We start from the raw sequence: 17,202 nt of genomic DNA, 5'->3' as shown, positions 1-17,202 counted from the left end.
AGTGCTGGCCTACAAACCAAAGGGTTGTTGGTTCAATTCCCAGTCAGGGCACATGCCTAGGTTGCAGGCCAGATCAGGTCCCCAGTAAGGGGCATGTGAGAAGCAACCATGCATTGATGTTTCTCTCGTTCTTTCTCCGTCCCTTCCCCTCTGTCTAAAATAAGTAAATGAAATCTTTACTTTCATTATTCAAAAAGAATAAGCTCTGATTCACAAATTATAGGATATAAAAATAATGGTTAATGTGTAATTTTAACATGTTTGATGGTAATTCCTAAACATTTTTTCCAAAATCTTGATGTCAAAGAACATTGCTCTTCTATACCTCAAACTGGTTTACAGCATATGAAATTTATTCATAAATTTCTTATCATGTGTTGGTATATCAAATCTTAGAGCACCTGAAAATAAAGATTGGAAATCATTACTTTCTTAATTAAAGTTGTTGGTTAGGCCACAAGCTGTTTAATAGTCAGTTGAGGTATATTTTTAAAATTTTTTTGTAGGAATTTTGGAATGACAGAATAGATTTATAGGTTTTAATTTAATAGTAGATTCACTTTCTTCCTATCTGTGTCAGCACATTAGAGCCAAAAGCAGACATTTTTGGGGTGAATTACATATTTAAGAAAAATTTCCTGGGGAAAAGGAAACTTTTTTTTTTTAATTAAAAAATTCCCATCTGGAGTTTGCTTTAAAGTAAACCGTGTGTGTGTGTATAGTATATCTTATGGTATATGTATACTTACACATATATAATTATTTTATGTATATATCTATACATAAATGTGCTTATATAAAATTTATAGCCTCTCACAGTATAGTATTTGGAGCCAGATGTTAGTTATGTAATTTACTATAAACACCAAGTTTTTAATGAGCACCACTCTTCCCAAACTCTTACCACATTCTCACCAATACTGAAGTTACTGAAGATAACTGAAGTTACAATATCAAAGCAAGCAGCTTTGACCTACTAGAAAGGTTTCTAGTTATCTTTTGAACATCACCAAATTGGTAAAGAGATTGGGAGTGGCTTCAAGTTTCTTAGCAAGATTTCTTTGAGGAAAAGGAAATGATTTTTAATTTTTTAGGTAGAGTTACCACAATCTGAATTCCCCTCCTTTGTGAAAAACAAAGGCCCTGAAATAGGATAGCCAAGGAAATGAATTCTCAAACTCTATTTTGCTTCCAAGTACAAGCTATGATGTATTAGGTATAACCTGTGGCTATCCTCAGACATAGATTATTATCCATAACCCCCTCTTTCTCTCTTCGTTTTCTCCATAGCTCTGAGAGCTCATTTTGAAGAAATAATGGATGAACCATCCCAGTTGGCCAACCCTTTGGAGCTCAACCAGCACTCCCGATTCATAATCGGTTCTGTGTCTGAAGATAACTCAGAGGATGAGATCAGCAACCTGGTGAAGCTGGACCTCCTGGAGGAGAAGGAAGGTTCTTTGTCACCAGCTTCTGTCAGCTCAGACACACTCTCTGATGGGGGAATCTCTGGTCTACAGGATGGCTTGGCCTTACATGTGAGGTGAGAGAGAAGTTTAATGTTTTGCTTATTTAATCTGTTATATTGGTTTCACTGAATTTGTTCTGAAAAGAGCAAGAATAATTTTAGGGAAGATTGTTTCATTTTTTTCCTTTGTCACTGGTCTTAAAGCTTTGATGAGTAAGTAGAAAATGATGTATTTTGTCTGGAGTACAGTTTTTGAAAGCATCTTTCCCTAAATGTTCTCTCAACTTTTGTGGTTCTTTCTATATACTAGGTCTTTTACTGATATCTAGAGAATAAAGTTAGATTGAGGAATTTCAGTTTCCTTCCCACTTTGACTACCATCATTGTAACTATCTTGATGATCAATAGGACTTTTGCAATGGTGGGCAAATTTGTAGTAATCTTTTTTCGAAATGCTTCATCATGTCAGGAAGTTATATTTTATTTCTGGCAGGGCCAGTAGTCAATAAAGAGCTGTGGTAGGAACCAAGGGGTTGTGTAAATAAGAATTTTCCTTTTTCTCTAGAAACGCAATTCTCTATATGTAATTGAGAATGTCAGTAAATAGTAACACAGACCAGTGCTCAACCCACTGAACCACACTGGGTCAGGTAATGATATTATTACAAGGCAGTTTTTAGTTGCCTAGTTATTGCCAATTCATTCTCAAAGTTGATGGCTCTTATTGCAAAGACTGTGTTGTCAGTGCTATACGCGCCTGAGAACTTGTTTGCAGGCCCTACTGTTGCAAAATCACGCTCATAGTGCGTGGAGGAGCTATGGATTGAAGTGTGGTCAGCAACCTGGGAAGGAGACAGTGCCAGTTACCACTCACTTTTCAGCTAATATTTCGAAACAGAACAAAGTTTCTTCATTGATCCATTTCATAAGTCACTTGTGAATATCGTGTCCTTGGGGATAATTTAAATTGAGTCAAGTTTATCTGATACTGGAGAGAACTCTTCTGACATCTGCCACCAATTAGGTGTGTGACCACACCAATTTGTGGTATCTCTTTGGGCCCATTTTCCTCATCTAAAACAATGAGTGTATTGGTTCAGATATTCCTTTTCACTCTTTGAATCCAAAATTAAGTAGAGACCAGTTTAGCTTCCTGAGGAAATAGCCTAATCCTTCACAGATGAAATAGATTAAAGGGACAGGTACATTCCTAAGAGATGTTAACTGGAGGTTACCTAAAACCAAGTGAAGTCATTGCCACAGTGTAGGATGAGAGCTGGCCTCTCGAGTTGAGGGCTTGGTTTTAGGTGCTAAATGAGAATTCTGTGGGATGATGGATAGGCTGGAATAGAAAATAGGTTTTTCCAAAAATGGAGATGACTTGCATTACATATTTTCTAGCATACCAATGAAAGACTGGATGAATCATTTTCTATACTTTATGACCCAAACATTTGAAAAATAACAGTCCAAGAAAGTTATAGCTTGTGGGAATATACAACTGTGCTTTTTATTTGTAGATAAGATTAGCTAGGGGTTGATATATCAGCTAGGTTGATATATTTCTGAACTTTATTATTAATATTCAATTGAACATTTGAAAAGAAAGACCATTTAAGAATGAGTGTGGGCATGTTAATTTTTATAACTAATGTATGATTTCATGGCATATAATAAAGCCATTTAGTTTTATGGATATTGACATTTTCTCTGCTCCTTGTGGGATGCCACTTGAGGTCAGATTGTTCTGCAAATTTACAGTGCATTCTAAATCCAGATCACCCCACCTTGTCGATCAAAGATTGTAATCAGTTTTGTCAGCTAGTATGCTGAATTCCTGGTTGAGGTCCAGTTGGAATCACATTAATTACACAGTTGGGTATTTTACCTCTTAAGGTGTATGATTTCTTTAACCCCTTTTTAATCCTATAATTCTTGTAGTATTTGAAACTTTATCTCAGTTTCTTCTTAAAATTCTTAAAATATATACTTTTAATGTCAAGTGGCCAACATTTTATGCTTAGCAAGCATGTTTGGGTAATGACTTCATTTGAAAACAATCTGTAATTGCTGTTATTTGTATATACATAAATATAAGCTTTTCTGTTGCTGGGGTTTAAGCCAAGTAGTTGCTGCTTTGGAAGGAGACAGTGATTAAGTTCATTCAGAAAGCTCCTTGAAGGTGAGCTCTTCCTATCTCCTTTCTGGTCTATAAAGAAAAATACTTTTTTGATATATCCTAAAATTCATGGTTATAAAAAGACCATATAAGACCTTCATCCATAGGAAATAATGGTGATGAGGTGAGATTCAGAGAGAATGTGGGAGTGGCTTTCAGCTTCTGCTCCCATTGGGTCAAGAGGGAAGTTAAGGAGACAAGAGTAGTGACATGATTTGATAAAAAACTATAAAGGATAGAGCTTTTTAGTGTTAACTGTCTGTGTTTGTGTTTGACCTGGAAAGGAACAAGGATTCTCTTTCCTTTTTAGTGTCTCACTTTAAACTCTTGATTTTGAAGTCGTTTCATTTAAATCTAGTGATGGAGGTAAACTTAAATAATAACTGCAAAAGCTTTCGGAAAAGTAAAATGTGCCATATTAGTGGATGTTGTTATTTATTAGGGAGGAGTCCTTTTGTGAGGTAAACATTTTGGACTGGAAAACCTCTTTAAGTCTTTTACAAATTAGAGCTTAAAACTTGGAAGTTTAGATTTGAAAAGCTTTTGATTACAGCAAACATTCTGTCAATGTTATAATTCAGATGTTAACATTAGAAATGTCCATGCCTGTAGAGGATTTTTATGAGTTTATTTGAACCAAAACTGGCAACAGTTGCCAGGAAGCAATATCTGAAATGCTCCAATGAATGACAGTTCCACAGGGTTTTTAAAAAATGCATTTAAAATTAAGGAGGGAAGTAAGAAGGATTACACGAGGGTGGGAGGGAGTGGTGGTTGAGGAGGATTGGATTAAAAGATCCTTAACAAGAATATGTGCTTTCTTGAGGGTGATTGCATGTATTTCAAAGGTGTATTAACCTAGACGCACCAACAGTGGGTAGGGCTTGCTTACGGCAAAGGTGGACCTTTTACTAAAGAGTTGTGTGCCTGGAACATGACCACCCCACCATGACCTGCCCAGTTAGGATTTATGATCAGATCACCCAGGGAGGTTACTCTTTGTAGAACCCTTTTTTGCCCACAAAAATAACCATTATTGAGAAGGCAGAAAATTTTATTTCCCCATTCTGTCTTTTGGCTCATCTCTTTCCATTTTTAACAGGGGAAATAAATAATAAAACTTACTCTAGTTTTGAGTTTATATTTTGGCTTTACTCATTGGTTGGCCTATAAGAGTGTTCTTATGTTTTGACTTTTTTAGCATTTCTCATTTAGCCTCCTTGAGCTTTCTCCCTCCAACAGCTCTTCCAACTCTATTCTCAAAGCTCCTTCCTTGAGGTTTCCAGTTGCTATGGTGTCTCAGAAGTGAGTAGACAGAGAAGGACATTATGAGATCTGCAACTTGGTACTCTTGCTGAGGACAATAGTTTTTTCTATCTCCGACTTACTCCTTTCCATTCAGAAAACAGAAGCTGCCAGTGTATGTATTACAGTCTCTAGAGTTTATTCTGTAAATCTACCTAATTTTAGAAATGAAATTATGGATGTTGTAAGTAGGGCTCAGGACAATGTTTATTTTATGTGATACATTCATTTCCCCCTTTTTTCTTCCTGTTAACATAAATTCACAAAAGAAGTTTGCATTTACTGCTTAGATTTTTTAAAAAGTATTTTATTTATTTATTTTTATAGAGGGTAGAGAGGGAGAAAGAGAGAGAGAGAGACAATGTGCGGTTGCTAGGGTCTGTGGCCTGCAACCCAGGCACGTGCCCTGACTGGGAATTGAACCTGCGATGCTTTGGTTTGCAGCCCGTGCTCAATCCACTGAGCTATGCTAGCCAGGGCTTACTGCTTAAATTTTTAAGAAATTATTACATGTATAAAAAAGTTGGATCCAAAATGTACAAAGACCCAAAAAGTATAAAGAAAGAAATAAAACAATCTAGAATATAATCATTCATTGATAACTACTGTTAATATTTTACATGCTTCCTTTTAGTATTTTTTACCCATTAAGGATAAATTTCATTAAAGAATATACACATAGATGATATTATAGTGAATATAAAACTCTGTTTCCTGCTTTCTTCACATAATATTTTCTCATGCCATTAAAGATATTTTATAAACTTAATTTTTTAATTTAGTTTTTTATTTTGAAATAATTTTAGAAGAATTGACAAAGATACCACAAAGAGTTCCTGTGTATCCTTCACTCAGCTTTTCCTAATATTAACATTTTTCCCTAATCATAGTACATTTATCTGGAATTGTCAGATTTAGCAAATAAAAATATAGGACTCGTAGTTATTTTGAATTTCAGATAAATAGTGAATAATTTTTAATATAAAAAATTAAATACTGCAGGTACTGCATGAGACACACTTATTAAAAAATATATGTTTGTCTAAATGCCATGCTATATACCTGAAACTTAATTATTGGTCTTCTGCAAGGCTTATTAGCTTCCTCTCCTCGTCTTATGCTACACTGTCTCCTTTGACCTGTCTTAATTAATGTGAATATCCATGGCAACATTATTGGTAATAGCCACAAAGTGGAAGCAACACAGTATCCCTCAACTGATGAATGAATAAACAAAGTATGTTTTGTTCATACAACGGAAAATTATTTGGCCATAAAAAGAAATGAAGTACAGATACATACTGCAACACTGAATGCGTCATGCTGAGTAAAAGAAGCCAGTCATAAAAGACCATATATTATATAATTTCATTTATATGAAATGTCCGGAATAGGCAAATCTGTAAAGGCAGACTTTAGGGCAATGAAAGTGTTCCAAAACTGATTGTGATGATAGTTCACAACTATGTGAATATAATAAAAAGCCATTGAATTATGTACCTTAAATGGCTGAAATAAATGGTGTATGAATTATATCTCAAAAGGTTATTAAAAATTTTTTAAATGAGTTTAGCAAGGTCAGAGGCTATATGATCCATATACAAAAATCAGTCATATTTCTGTACACTAGGTAGCAATGAACAAGCAAATAATAAAATTAATTTCATTCACAATGACATCAAAAAGTATAAAATACTTAGGAATAAATTTAACAAAAAAGTATAAGACTTGTACATTAAAAATTATAGGACATTGCTGAATGAAATTGAAGAGCTAAATATGGGGTAGGGCAAAAGTAGGTTTATTGTTGTGAGTATGCCAAACAGAATTTATTCTTGCATTATTTATTAATATTGTACTATTTTCCATATGAACAACTGGAAACCTACTTTTGCCCCACCCTGTAAGTGGAGAGACAGTCTATGCTCAGAGTTTGGAAAACTCAATATTGTCAACATGGTGATTTTCCCTAAATAGATTTATAAATTCACAGTCCATTTAAAAATCAGCAGGCTTTTTTTTTTTTTGTCTTTCTAGAATTTGGTAACTTGATCCTAAAATTTATGTGGAAACCCAGAGGATTTAGAATAGACAAGACAATTTTAGAAAAGGAGAGCGAAGTTGGAAGAGTTATACTCCCTGATTTCAAAACCTAGTTATCAAGGCCATGGTTATCAACGTCCTATGGCATTGCTGCAAGGATAGGCATATACATCAGTGGATTTAGAGTCCACAACTAAACATTTTTTTTATATGGTCATTTGATTTTCAAAAGAGATACGTCCTTGATTCAAGATTTCTCTGCTTGGAAAAGCCCCAGTGTAAGACAATCTCTTACAGTGTGTGCTGCAGTATAATTCAGACTGCACTGCAATCAAGCCAGCCAATGCATCACTGTCTGCCGGATAAACTGCTACGTCATTCTTGGTGCTTGGCATGTTACAATGCTGGGATCAGTGTGGGCTTCTAGTTGGATTTTGTGCCAGGTATGTGTCTCCTTTGGACACTTTATAGTAGATTAAGATGGGGATGCTTTGAATTTAGAGGAATGAATGTGTGGCTTTTTATTTCTTGTGTTCTAGTATTATATAAGGATTGTGAGCAGCATCCATAAAAGATTAGAAAACTCTAGCTTTGTTTTGGATCTGGGTGTGCTGTGTTAGTGTTTAATTGTTTTAGAAAGATCCCTTTGGTAAAAGAAAGCCCAAACTTTATTATTGAGTGTGCCTGTTTGGTATATTTTTCTGTAAAATAGCCTGCTTTATTCTATATTCAATGCTTTATTTGTTTTTTGAATGTTCCATTTATATAATAAAGGCAGAGAGTGATTCTCTTTCGGGAACTGCCTGCATCTGGAGACAGATGTGTGTAAAACTGAGCTCCTTCCACATCTGTGGTCACTGTCGTTGTTCTGGACAAAGGCCTTTGTGCTCTATTTTGAGACACATTATTCTGAAGAGACATAAGGATAGGAGGGAGCCTCTGCGTCAGCTTGGTTCTTTAAAGGAAAAAGTAAACTCGACTAACTTTGTCAGGCATCGGCATGTTGTAGAAGGAATGATACAAAGTGGTACAGAACAGAAAACAACCCAAGACATCCATTTTCTGTGATGGCTGGTGGTCATGTTGAGTGTCCTAAGTGAGTCTTTTCAACTTGGGTCACCCGAATGTCTGAAGATTGAGGTTTGTCTTAACCATTTTATTGTTAGTTTCACTGTTCATCTTCTATCTGGGCTCCAGGTCATTTGTGTACTTCTGTTTTGGAGGCTTTTTCTAGAACGTTAATAGGTTCTCAGCATAGTTGGCATCAGACTATTAACTATTGCTACCCAATATTTGGGGGAGAATTTTTCTGTTGTGCATAAATCAAGTCACATATGACTCTGGTGAATTGTACCATTCCTGAGATCTTGTGTGAGGAAGTCCTGATTCTATAGATTCTAGCTGTTGGAGTCTTTTCTCCCATTACAAGGCAGCAATATCATGGAGATTTGCTTAATTAAAAGCTAAACCAAGACTAGGTTGTTGTAAAACTTTAGCCACAATTTATTTATTTATTTAAACGACCTGTCCATCTGTGGCAGATTTGCTTCCATAGCAATAGATGTGTTCCAGGACCCTTTCCAGGCAGGGTTTTTCTTCCCTGCTTAAATTGGGTTAGACCTCTGTGTCTAAAATGTTTGTCTCAGCTCCTTTTTTCTTTCAAGGATTTTATCCACGTCTCTAGATCCCATTTGCACTAGCTCCATTCTTATTCTCAAGTTTTAGTGAATAAAATCTTAGATTTCATTGTTTTTGAAAAGGTTTTGTGTGTGTATATGCATGTCAGTATTCTGGCCTAAAAATTAGGATTGTGGCTCCCACTCTATATAGAGCTCCCTATTGGTGGCATGTTTGGTCCTTTGTGGGGTTTTTTTTCTTTTTACCGCCTGACCTGCTTTCCCCTCTCTCTCAGTCTGATATTCAGTATTATTTGTTTTGATTGGATCTCAGAAATTACTTACCTAGGCTGTGCTGTCTTCCTCCCTCTGGATTTCCTGACCCCATTATTTTCTTGGCTTAGCTGTCCTTGTAAACTTGGTCTTCTTTTTGGCCCTGGGCCTCCCTGTCATGTGCTCCTGGCAGCCAGGAGAGGCCGTGGAGCTTTTCTCTGGTGACTGTCAGAAGAAAGTGACCGTTGTTGAAACATGTTTGCTGTGGCTAATGCAGAACACTAAGATTTCTTTTCTAGTTTTACAGGCTTTTATATTTCTCCCCCTCTCCTCTCAGTCCTTTTGGGAAAGCAGCTAACTCTAGGTGTTAGCCAAGTATAGGGAAATATTTAACAAAGGAGGAAAAGTGAGGAAGTATGGAAATTGGGGACAAAGTGGACAGAAAGACTGTAGTTTGAGGCCATCAGGAATACTCTAGTCTGACTGAAGCAGGGCCAAGAAGTAGGCAGAAGGCACAGTATCTCCTGTCCTCCTGGGTTTTAAGCACCTGCAATAGGAGGACGAGCTGCGGCTTGTGTTTACAAGGCTGAAATCTGAAGAAAAAGCTTCCATTCCTTTGTCATCGTGATATGCAGGGTTCTGCAGAGGAAAATAAGGAGATGAGATATTACATGCTTCAAAGGTAAGTTTTAGGGTGCCACATTTAGGCAATATATACTTTTAAAAAACAGTAGGGCATTGCAGTTTAAGCTCTAGAATTTATGGCAAATTTGATTTGATAATTTTTTGTATCTCAAGAAAATTTTTTTCAAAGAAATGAATAAAAATTCTCATATTTGATTCTGGATTTCTCACACTTTTTTTAAGATTCAGAATTTGAACCAAAGGTACCTGTGTCCATGTGTGATAGTTGTAGTTACGTTGAAAACAAGCACCCCTGTGCAGCTCTCTTGCTGTGCTGTTATTTCATTAAGGGATCGTGCTCAGTCTGTGCCAAATTTGCTCACTGGATTTGGCTGGTTTTTCAAGAGTAAAGTCTCTTCAGCTCTCGTGAAGGTAGACATCACTTCTGTGTAGGACGTAGCATCCCTGTGGAGGGTAGTTTAAAACTTTTTTAGAATGTGTCTCTGGGACTGCAAAAGGTACCTACTGCAATTGTCCTGACATGTGACCTTGTGCAGCCAGACTGGAGTATTAAGGGTGCCAAGCTCACTTGCCCTGGCATCTTCCTTCTTCCTGCTGAGAACTCAGGCAGAGGAGGAAATGAGCCAGGCTTCTTGGCCTTCTTCAGGCCTCTTGCCAGTCTGTTCCCCTTCAGCAGAGGGGAACATAAAAGACCTGAATGATATGCTTCATAACAGTACCTCAGGGTCCCTCTATTTTCTTCTATGTTTGTTTGCTTGTTTTTGCAATCTTGAAAGCATTTTATTTTTTAAGTTACATGAAAATTAAACTGGATTTTGGCAAAAACAAAAAACATGCAAAAAACACTGAGTTGGTAAAATTAGTCTCTAGAACAACCATCCTTTTTCTTTTCATTTGCCTCTTCTACCCTTTTGAGGGAAAACCAAGTGAAACTTCACTAAGAGTCAAATAAGTAAAAAGCAACTGATTTTACATATATATCATATATGATATATAATGATATATAATCAGAATGATTTATATATGTATACATAACATACATATGCATAACATTGTTTTATTTTATATATGTAAAACAAGCCTATATGTATGTATATAAAGAAAACATACCCATATATTTTTATATATATTATACACACACTCAAGAGTTTTATTTTGTTTTTCTGTGGTTAAACACAACGGGTGATCTGTCCATTTTTCCAAGAAGCAGTCTGTCGTCCAATTTGAGCAGTCATCTAGGGAATTCCCTTCTCATCTGTGTTGGATCCTCTGTTTCTTGCATCCCTTGTCTTCTTCTTGGCTTACTCCATCCTTGTAGAAGACAACATTCTTTAATAGCTTCTCAAGAAAAGGTAGGTGACAGGTGAAGATTTTGAGATCCATTGTATTTCCAAACTATTGATTAAATCTTACAATCAATTCCTTCTCCACCTTAATTTCATCAGTATAGATTAGGCTTCCCTTTTTGTCTTATACTCAAGCAAGTCCTTACTAACTGTAGGTTTATATCTCCTCTATTTCTTCCATCCCTCCATAAATAATAAAAATCTGACCTTTGAGGAACATGTGTGCGTTTAACTTTAGCTGTATGGGATTATATAAACATTGGTTCATGGCACACTCATTGGTCCATGTGTGGCCCACTATTATTTATTTATTTGGTTAGTTATTTAGTTATTTAAAAATATAATATAGAAAGAATTTGAAACCTACCACCTTAAAACAAAGGTAGGTTCTTGGCCATCACCTACATTTAATTATATGGTCTCTTCTTGACCCTTTTCCCTGCCTCTCCCACCCAGATAATCAATTTTCTTAATCACATATTTTTCACATTCTTTTGTTTTCCTGTTTATATAGTTTTAGTGTATCTTATGTATCTCTTAATAAGAGTGTGTGTATTTTAGTTGTTTTTTAACTGTATGATTTGTTTTTAATTTTATAATCTGTGTATAGTCTATAATATATTTGGACTTCTTGTATATTAATTGTATATCTAGACACTTGACTAAGGTCTGTTATTTCTAATACTTTGCAGAATCTTCTGTGTTTTCCATGTAAATGACCATATCATTCCTAAATGACAGTTCCTCCTTTGCAATCCTAATGCCTCTAATTTTTAAATCCATTTTATTGTACTTGTTAGGAAATCTAAAACAGTTGTTTACATTTTATGGATTTTCTAAAATTAAACCACCTTTCACCCTGGCTGTTATAGCTCAGTGGATTGAGCATGGGCTGCAAACCAGAGGGTCATCAGTTCGATTCCCAGTCAGGCACATGCCTGGGTTGCAGGCCAGTTCCCCAGTAGGGGGCGCACAAGAAGCAACCACACATTGATAGTTCTCGCCTCTTTCTCATTCTCTTCCCCTCACTCTAAAAATAAATAAATAAAATCTTAATAAAATAAAAGAAAGGCTTTTTAAAAAATAAAAAATGAAATAATAAAATTACCATCTTTGTATACCTACCTGGAACAAACTCAACTTGGTCATGGAGTAACATATTTTTTACTAATAGTTGCTCATCCTTACACTGATACCCTACTATTTAGATTATTTTGTGTTTTTTGCATTTGTAGTCAAGAATAAAATGGACCTTAATTTTTACCTTCATATAACATCTTTGTCTGGTTTTACATCAGTGTTCTCTAGCTGGGGAGTTTTATTTCTTTTTCTGTGGTCTGGAAGTCTGGTAGACTACTGCACTTGAAAGTTTGATAGAATTTGTCTTTTAAAACCATCTGGACCTGGTATTTCCTTTTTTTTTAATTTTTATTTTTTAAGATTTTATTTATCTTTAGAGGGGGGAAGGGCAGAGAAAAAGAGGAAGAGAAACATTAATGTGAGAGAGAAACATTGATTGGCTGCCTCTCATACATGCCCCATCTGGGGACCAAACCCACAACCAGGTATGTGCCCTGACTAGGAATCAAACCAGCAATCTTTCGCTTTACGGACAATACCCAGCCAACTGAGCCACACTGGTCAGGGCTGGACCTTATATTTTCTTTGTGGGATGATTTTAATCATGTTCTTCTATTTTGAAAAGTTAAATTACTACAGTATCAAGGTTAGAGTGCAGGAGAAAGGAAGAAAAGATAAAAATAGAAGAAAATAACTGTCTATCAAACAGTGTATGAAAGACCTTATTTATGTCCATTATCTCATTTAATCTTCAAAATACCCACTCAGAGGGTCTGTCAAGGTCCAGGCAAGGAAAGAGAAACTGTATTAGTCATTATGATGAACAGGACATTCAATAGTGAGAATTGATTACTTGCATGTTAGAAGAATAAAAGAACAAAAATGGGATGTTGAGGTAACCCAGACTTAATACCTTTAGAAAGCAGTTGCCACCCCTAGGCCTGGGAGGACAAAAAGGAAGAGGTGAGAACTTGGAGGAGGGCCTTGGGGGCTGGTGCTTGCACCACTTTGAATAAGCTTTAAGAAACTGGTACTCAGATCCCTGAGGAGGAGACCTGGCCTGACAGGTGGTTTAGGCCCAGGCAGAGTAGCCAGAGAAGGAGTGAGCATGACTAGGCCTTACTGACTGCCAAGGAGCCACAACCTGCTGCTCCTGGTACCCTTAAGGGAATGCATCAGGATTCCTCCTAGGAATGTCAGAAGATGCTAGAAGCTAGCATTAACTCTCTGTTCCTGTGGAACAATACTGGTAATAGCTGGAAAGCATGAAAGAAGTCTCTCTCTCTTTTTTTTAAACCCCTCTGCCTTTCCATTGGCAGAACTGAACAGTTTTGCAGAGGCTTAACCCCATTTTCACAGAGCAGAGCATACAAGAGTGGGCTTGGAGCTGAGAGACAATAGATAAATATCTAGAACAGTAAATACTGTGTGTATTTTACAGAGAGAAAACTGAAGCTGAGCAAGGTTAAATTATTTGCTAAAGCTCATTGGAGCTATTAAGTAGACAGATCAGGAATTTAAACCCAGGTTTGTGCTGTTTCAAGAGCTATGTTTCATCTAATCTAAACACCATTGATTGTTAGAGGTACCAATATGGTCTGCACCACTGAGGGGGGAAAAAGTACTGCCAATTAAATAAACAGTACAATCAGTTGTACTATAGAAACCAAATTCAGAGACTTTTAAAAAATTATTATAGGGCATCTTAAAATCAACAAAATATGGTATATTATGCTGCCTTGTAAAGAATTTGGTTTTGGAGTTACTGATTTTGCAACACCTATGGGATACTCAAGTAAAACATTTGGTAGGCAGTTAATAGCTAAAAAGAAAGATGGAGGGTAGCGATACAGAGGTGAAGGTCATCCATATGCCAGAATCATGATCCAGAAACAGCCTTGCTCATCATGTGTTCAGCTTTAACAGCTGAGTCTATTATTTATACCATCTCATTTCATTCCAACCTTTCCCTGTCTTTTAATATTATTTGTTATTATTCAGGGACAGTTATTTTTTTTCCCTAAATTTCTGCAAGCAAACATTTCCCCCTTTCTTTTATTTAAAAAAGTATGTGGTCTGTCAGCATGCAGTCTATATAAGAGTGCAGTTGAAAGTGCTGTTATAGTATGGCAATGAAAAGCAGGTCTCTAGGGGAGATAGATGGCATGAAGAAATCCTATTGATAGACTTTTCATGGTTTCTCTATTTTTATAGGTCCAGCATGTCTGGCTTGCACCTAGTAAAGCAAGGTCGAGACCGAAAGAAAATAGACTCACAGAGAGATTTCACTGTAGCTTCTCCGGCAGAATTCGTTACTCGTTTTGGGGGGAATAAAGTGATTGAGAAGGTAAGTTATAACCTGCTGAATTTTTTTCCTAAGTACATGAGATTAATGCCTCAATTTATTGTCTAGATTTGCTCAAAACTGGTATTTAGACTTTCAGAAACCTTTCCTTTTTATGTGAAATTATCCTATTTCCCCTAGCATCCTATTAAATGATTTTTACTATTTTTTATAATGTGTATTAACCACTGATAATTTAGTCACAGCTAATGAAGATGTTGAAGCAGTGCTCATCAAGTTCTTTTTAAGAGCTCTTGTGGTTTTGCAGGGTTGGGCTGCACTGATCTGAGAGGCTCTGAGAAATTGAGCTTGTGGGGGCGGTGGTATGGAGGTAATATTGTGGCATTGGATTTAGAGCTGAGGTAGTAGAGAGCATCAGAACAGAAAGTTTAAACAGTTTGATACACGTGACTTACTGACTTCCACCAAGTATTCGAGATGTTTAGAGGGAACATACTACATGAAATACTTGAAGAGATTTGAAGTATTTTTAAACATTACAAGTAACTCTCTTGTCACTTTTATCTAAACCATGTCAGCTGAAAGGATGGCTTAGTTGAAACAGTTTACAGTGATTAAAAGATTAAAGGATGCAGACCTACATTCCCACCCCTAAAACTATTGCTTCAGCCATTACTTTCTGTTAGTCTTCCAATAAAGGTAGATTATATGTCTCCTAGGCTGTGTTGTTATCCTTGGAGACATGATTGCAAGACAGGTAGAGGGATGAAAGGTTTGTCTACAGAGTAGTCTCAGAGTCATTGATTTCTCTACTCTTTTTCTTGTGACCATTCTTTCTGAGGCAGTCTCCACAAGTCTAAGGCATTTGGGGTTTAGCATTTTGGAGAGAGGTGGTGGTTGGTGCAGGGTCCTTCCACACGTCCAGGGTCCTGCGCCTTGTTTTACTATAGTGGAGAATGGAGCACGACACTGCTCTGTTGAGTCTTCCTCCACTCCTTATCTGATAATCCATCATCTCTCTGAGTTTGTCTTCTTCTGTTTCCTAGTGATTGATATGGTAGAATAATTAAAAAACTCACAAGATTTGAGTAGCTGTGCTTTTTTGTCTTCAAGAAATGAAGTTAGAAAAGAGTAAGGTTGAGTGGGCATGTATGAAGTATTATTTCCTTAGCTAACATTTTAAAGTATTCTTTGATCACGTGGGAGCTAGTTCCTAACTGCCTAGACTAGCAATACAAATTCCTATGGAAAAATCTGGCTTTTCAGAGAAAGATAGATCTACAAAAATTTTCTCTCTTCTTTTCCTCTATCATTGCTTGCTTTTTCTACATTTCTCTCCAATTCCCATCCCCCCACTCTCCCAGGTTCTTATTGCCAACAACGGCATTGCAGCAGTGAAATGCATGCGGTCTATCCGTCGGTGGTCTTATGAGATGTTTCGAAATGAACGTGCAATCCGATTTGTTGTCATGGTCACACCTGAGGATCTTAAAGCCAATGCAGGTGAGTTATTACCATTAAGAAAGCACCTCTCTTGACTATAAAACACGGAATAGCTCAGCCTTTAAGTAGGAGAATAGTAACTTAGGGGAATTCCCAAACTGATAGCTTTCCTGTAAAATCCTTTTAAGAGGATTTCTCTTTTAAAAAGTGATAATAAATGCCCTGGCCAGGTAGCTCAGTTGGTTAGAGCATTGTACCGATACACCAAAGTTGTGGGTTTGATGCCCAGTTAGGACACATACAAGGGTCAACCAATGAATGCATAAATAATGGAACAACAAATCAATGTCTCTCTGTCTCTCTGAAATCAGTAAATAAAAATAATTTTTAAAAAGTGCATAAGCGATTGTGCCATATTTAACCTCAACACAGACTCCTGTGTTCTAAGTAAAGATAGGTAGGAATTTAACAAAAGTGTTGATTTGAGCCCTGGCTGGTGTAGCTCAGTGCATTGAGTGCAGGCTGCGAACCAGAGTATCGCCGGTTCAATTCTCAGGTGGGTTACATGCCTGGGTTGCAGGCCATGACCCCCAGCAACCACACATTGATGTTTCTCTCTCTCTCTATCTCCCTCCCTTCCCTCTCTAAAAATAAATAAATAAAATCTTTAAAATAAAGTGTTGATTTGGTTTTTCAGGTGTATGCCTTTCAAGTGTCAAGTATTTGCTAAGCCACATACTTTAGCAAATGTAAGTGGAAAGGTTTGGAAGGAAATGCTGTTTCCCTTATGAACCAGAGTGCATTTTTCCCCCTTTTCCTGAGGGAGAGACCTCTTGGGACCCAAGTGGGTTTCACTCTGCAAGCTCTTCTGCATGTTCTCTCTGCTCAGTGGGTCCTCCAGCTGAGTGTAGATAAAGACTTTTAGGATAGCTGAAAGGTCGTGGCTTTCCTCTCCATACTTTTTATCACTAAAGCATAATCTCTAAGGTAGAGTACCCACAGATAACATTAGCTTTTTATTTATTTTTATTTAAAAATTAAAAAAAATATTTTATTTATTTATTTTTAGAGAGGGGGGAGGGAGGGAGAAAGAGAGGGACAGAAACATCGATGTGAGAGAGATGCAAGGTACATTGAACAGTTGCCTCTCGCATGTCCCCAACTGGGGACCTGGCCTGTAATGCAGGCATGTGCCTGACTGGGATTTGGACCAGTGACCTTTCTGTTTGCAGGCTGGCGCTCAGTCCCCTGAGCCACACCAGCCAGGGCAACATTAACTTTTTAAATAGCTATCTTTTAAAACTTGTTTTGGTTTGTATATATTCTCTCTATATTGACACAATGATGTTAAGACTAAGCCTAAGAAGTAATGGTTATTAATGTCATCTTATTTAAAATACAGATAGAAATTGCTGTATTATTTATCTATTACCGTGTACCAGTATTACCACAAAGTTAGAAGCTTGAAACAACAGATATTTATTATCTCACAGTTTCCG

The 17,202-nt window shown here is 36.7% G+C and overlaps 1 protein-coding gene across 7 annotated transcripts in view; it reads left to right on the top strand.

Annotated features, from left to right (window-relative positions):
* The window catches only part of ACACA (acetyl-CoA carboxylase alpha), a 220,907-nt gene that overhangs the window by 14,864 nt on the left and 188,841 nt on the right, over window positions 1-17,202 (top strand). For 6 of the 7 annotated variants that reach the window (XM_036033622.1, XM_028520093.2, XM_036033620.1 and 3 more), the window contains 3 exons: window positions 1,291-1,543; window positions 14,170-14,302; window positions 15,625-15,763. In XM_036033622.1, coding sequence (XP_035889515.1) covers window positions 1,317-1,543; window positions 14,170-14,302; window positions 15,625-15,763 — 499 coding nt within the window. In that variant the 5' untranslated portion in view covers window positions 1,291-1,316. Of the gene's footprint in view, window positions 1-1,290; window positions 1,544-8,899; window positions 9,567-14,169; window positions 14,303-15,624; window positions 15,764-17,202 lie in introns of those variants that run through there. The other variant, XM_028520092.2, reaches the window with a different exon arrangement.

Source organism: Phyllostomus discolor, chromosome 8 (assembly GCF_004126475.2).
Source record: "Phyllostomus discolor isolate MPI-MPIP mPhyDis1 chromosome 8, mPhyDis1.pri.v3, whole genome shotgun sequence".
NCBI lineage: Eukaryota > Metazoa > Chordata > Mammalia > Chiroptera > Phyllostomidae > Phyllostomus > Phyllostomus discolor.
This window is presented reverse-complemented; position numbering and strand designations above follow the sequence as displayed.